This window comes from Rosa chinensis, chromosome 1, assembly GCF_002994745.2.
Source record: "Rosa chinensis cultivar Old Blush chromosome 1, RchiOBHm-V2, whole genome shotgun sequence".
Classification (NCBI taxonomy): Eukaryota; Viridiplantae; Streptophyta; class Magnoliopsida; order Rosales; family Rosaceae; genus Rosa; species Rosa chinensis.
The window spans coordinates 55206993-55209611 of record NC_037088.1 but is presented as its reverse complement, the minus strand read 5'-3'; the positions used below and the strand labels follow the sequence as shown (position 1 = coordinate 55209611).

At 37.3% G+C, this 2619-nt stretch overlaps 1 protein-coding gene across 1 annotated transcript; it reads left to right on the top strand.

Annotated features, from left to right (window-relative positions):
• Positions 1–1583: 1583 nt before the first annotated feature.
• On the top strand, positions 1584–2249 carry LOC112170017. Its single transcript, XM_024307158.1, has one exon. The coding sequence runs from the start codon at positions 1584–1586 to the stop codon at positions 2247–2249; it is 666 nt and encodes a 221-aa protein (XP_024162926.1).
• The last annotated feature ends 370 nt before the right edge of the window (positions 2250–2619 follow it).

Genomic DNA, 2619 nt, shown 5'->3' with positions numbered 1-2619 from the left:
AGAGCGTAACCTAGCTATCTCGACTCTCTGTTTCCTTCCCCACCAGTTTGAATGAATTTGGTACCTATGGGAATTGACACTGCATTTGAAGATGTGATGGAAGTTTAGGGCTTTCAGTGAGTTTGTATTTGTTTCCTTGTTGTATTTGGGGTGTTCTTATTACTTTTTTCTATCAGCATTTCCGTTCCTGCTCGATCTCTTTGTATTTTGATCATCGATCGATCTTTAGCTGCTATATTTTTGTCATCAAAATTTGTAACTTTCTACAGCTCGGCCCCTATAACCTATCGATTGATCTTTCTTGTTCGACATGGACGACACCCATGCCATGGGTTTCATCCCTAGAGACGATTTGGTAAATTTGCTGGCAAGCCAACGAGATTATGAGAAGTACAGGCGCTTCCAATTAATCTCTTAGGGCAACTCCAACCATAGGGTTCAAAACTAGATTTTGTTGAATTATAAGACTTTTCATCTCCAACAATGCTTTTTAGGGGGAGTCAGTCCTAAAATTATAGGACTTGGGCTCATCCCAAGTCTCATATTTGAGACTTTTCCAAGACCAAGACTCGGATACTGTTTATGGGGCCCAGCAAATGGGTTATTATTTGCTTTTACTCAAATTGACCTTATTTAATCTGACGGCTCAGATTTGAGGAAAAAAAGTGATCAATGACTCTTATTAAACCAAGGGTTATTATTTCTATTTTGTTCCAAAAAAATTTAAAAAATTACCAGAAAATTGAGGGAAAAAATATATACCTATTGGAATAGTAAATTGTGGGAAATTCTATAAATATCAACCCATTCTTTTCTATTTCCTCACACCAAATATCCTCCATCTCCTTCACAATTGTTTACCTTATTTAACTATATTAACATACTTTTAATATAATATTCATCAACATTACACTCATATTATATTTAATCAAGAATAGTGAAAATAGCACCCATATAGCACCTCATTCTTGGAGATGAGAATTAAGTCATATATGAATAGTGCAACAAGGGGGTGCTAAAATGAGAATAGCACCCCCAGATAGAGCCTATGGTTGGAGTTGCCCTTATATCGAACATCATTGGAAGTTTGGAACGGTAACATCAAATGGTGTCCTGCTCCAGGATGTCAGTATGCTGTTCGGTTCATGGTACTATTGGTGGGTGGCGCTAGTAAATTATGAGTGATGACGTGGTAAATAAAAATTTGGATGGAATTAATTTACCTTATGGTAACAAATATTTCCTATATTTAGAATGATTAAAAAAACCTTGATTAGAAGGAATCTTCAGTACAAACATATTGTGTATGGTAATAACTACTCTTAGGAGAGTCGTTCCTACAGAATTGAGGCAAGTTACTTATTTACTTATTTACTTTTTTACTTTTTTTTTTATTAACTCTTTATTCACAGAACCCTATTTTAATTAGCTGGCATAGAAGCCTTCTCATATAAGGAAAAGGATTAAGGGTCCCATTCCTATAAGAAAAAGGTCGGTTACTTGGTCACTACTCTTTAATTAACCCTAATCCCTTAAGGAAAAGGAAATCCAGACAACCTCATTTCCTTATAAATAAGGCAGAAATGGAAACCACAGAGCTCACTCACTTCACTCACAAAATAACCATCACAATGGAGAAGGGAAGGTTAATCCGTCTCAATGACCACTGGGTGTCCATTGCTATCGACAATCTTGATTCTTTTGGGGATGTTGGGTACCTAGACTTCGAGTTTCTCGATCAGGTCTTGCCGCACTGCTCCAAAGACCAGTTGATTCACATCGAGAAGAGCACAAAAGCTGTCAACCTGACTCCGATCACCAATAAGCTGTGGAAGAGGTTCTTTGAGAGAGAGTTCGGTGGCAAAGCCACTGATGAGGTGATCCAGAAGATGAAGATCAAGAAAATGAGTTTCAAGTGGTCGGAGTTGTACCAGGCCAAGTCGAAGAGGATGGAAGAGGATGAGAAAGAAGTCGGTGAAAGGTTGAAGAAGCTGTACGAGAAAGAAGCTGCTCGGAAACAAAGCCGGCAAGTTAAGGTGTTGGACAAGGTTCCACCTTCTTCGTCAAGCAACAAAAGAACTGGCTCCAAGAAAGAGAGCAAACTGATGAGCAAATTGAGGAAACATCATTTGAATTGTCTAGAAGTGAGAAACAATGAAGCTATGAAGATGAAGAGAACTGCTGCCAAGTTTTCTGGTCTTATCAGAAAGTCAAGAACGACGTCTATTCAAGCTATGAACGTCTTTTGAAGCATGATCAATCTTGGAGGTGGCTTTCAATCTTCCCTTTATCTAGTCAAGGATCTATAGATTAACATTTGAAGGAAAAAGAGATCTACGTTTGTTCTTGTTCATCTCTTTCTTCATGTTTTTACGATTGATGAATTTGATGTTTATTTGGTGTTTTATTGGTGTTGGTTATATGAATCTTGGTTATTGTTCTGATCCCGGTTGCCTTTTCCATTACACATTCACAGTAACGAATCTAATCAAAACATGAATAGAAAAGGAAAGGTCTTTGATACCATGCCTTGGTGTGGTAATTACATGTTTTGAGGAAACAACCAATTCCTACAGATTTGTCAAATTCTGTTTTCATTAAGTTCTTGATTCTCTATAA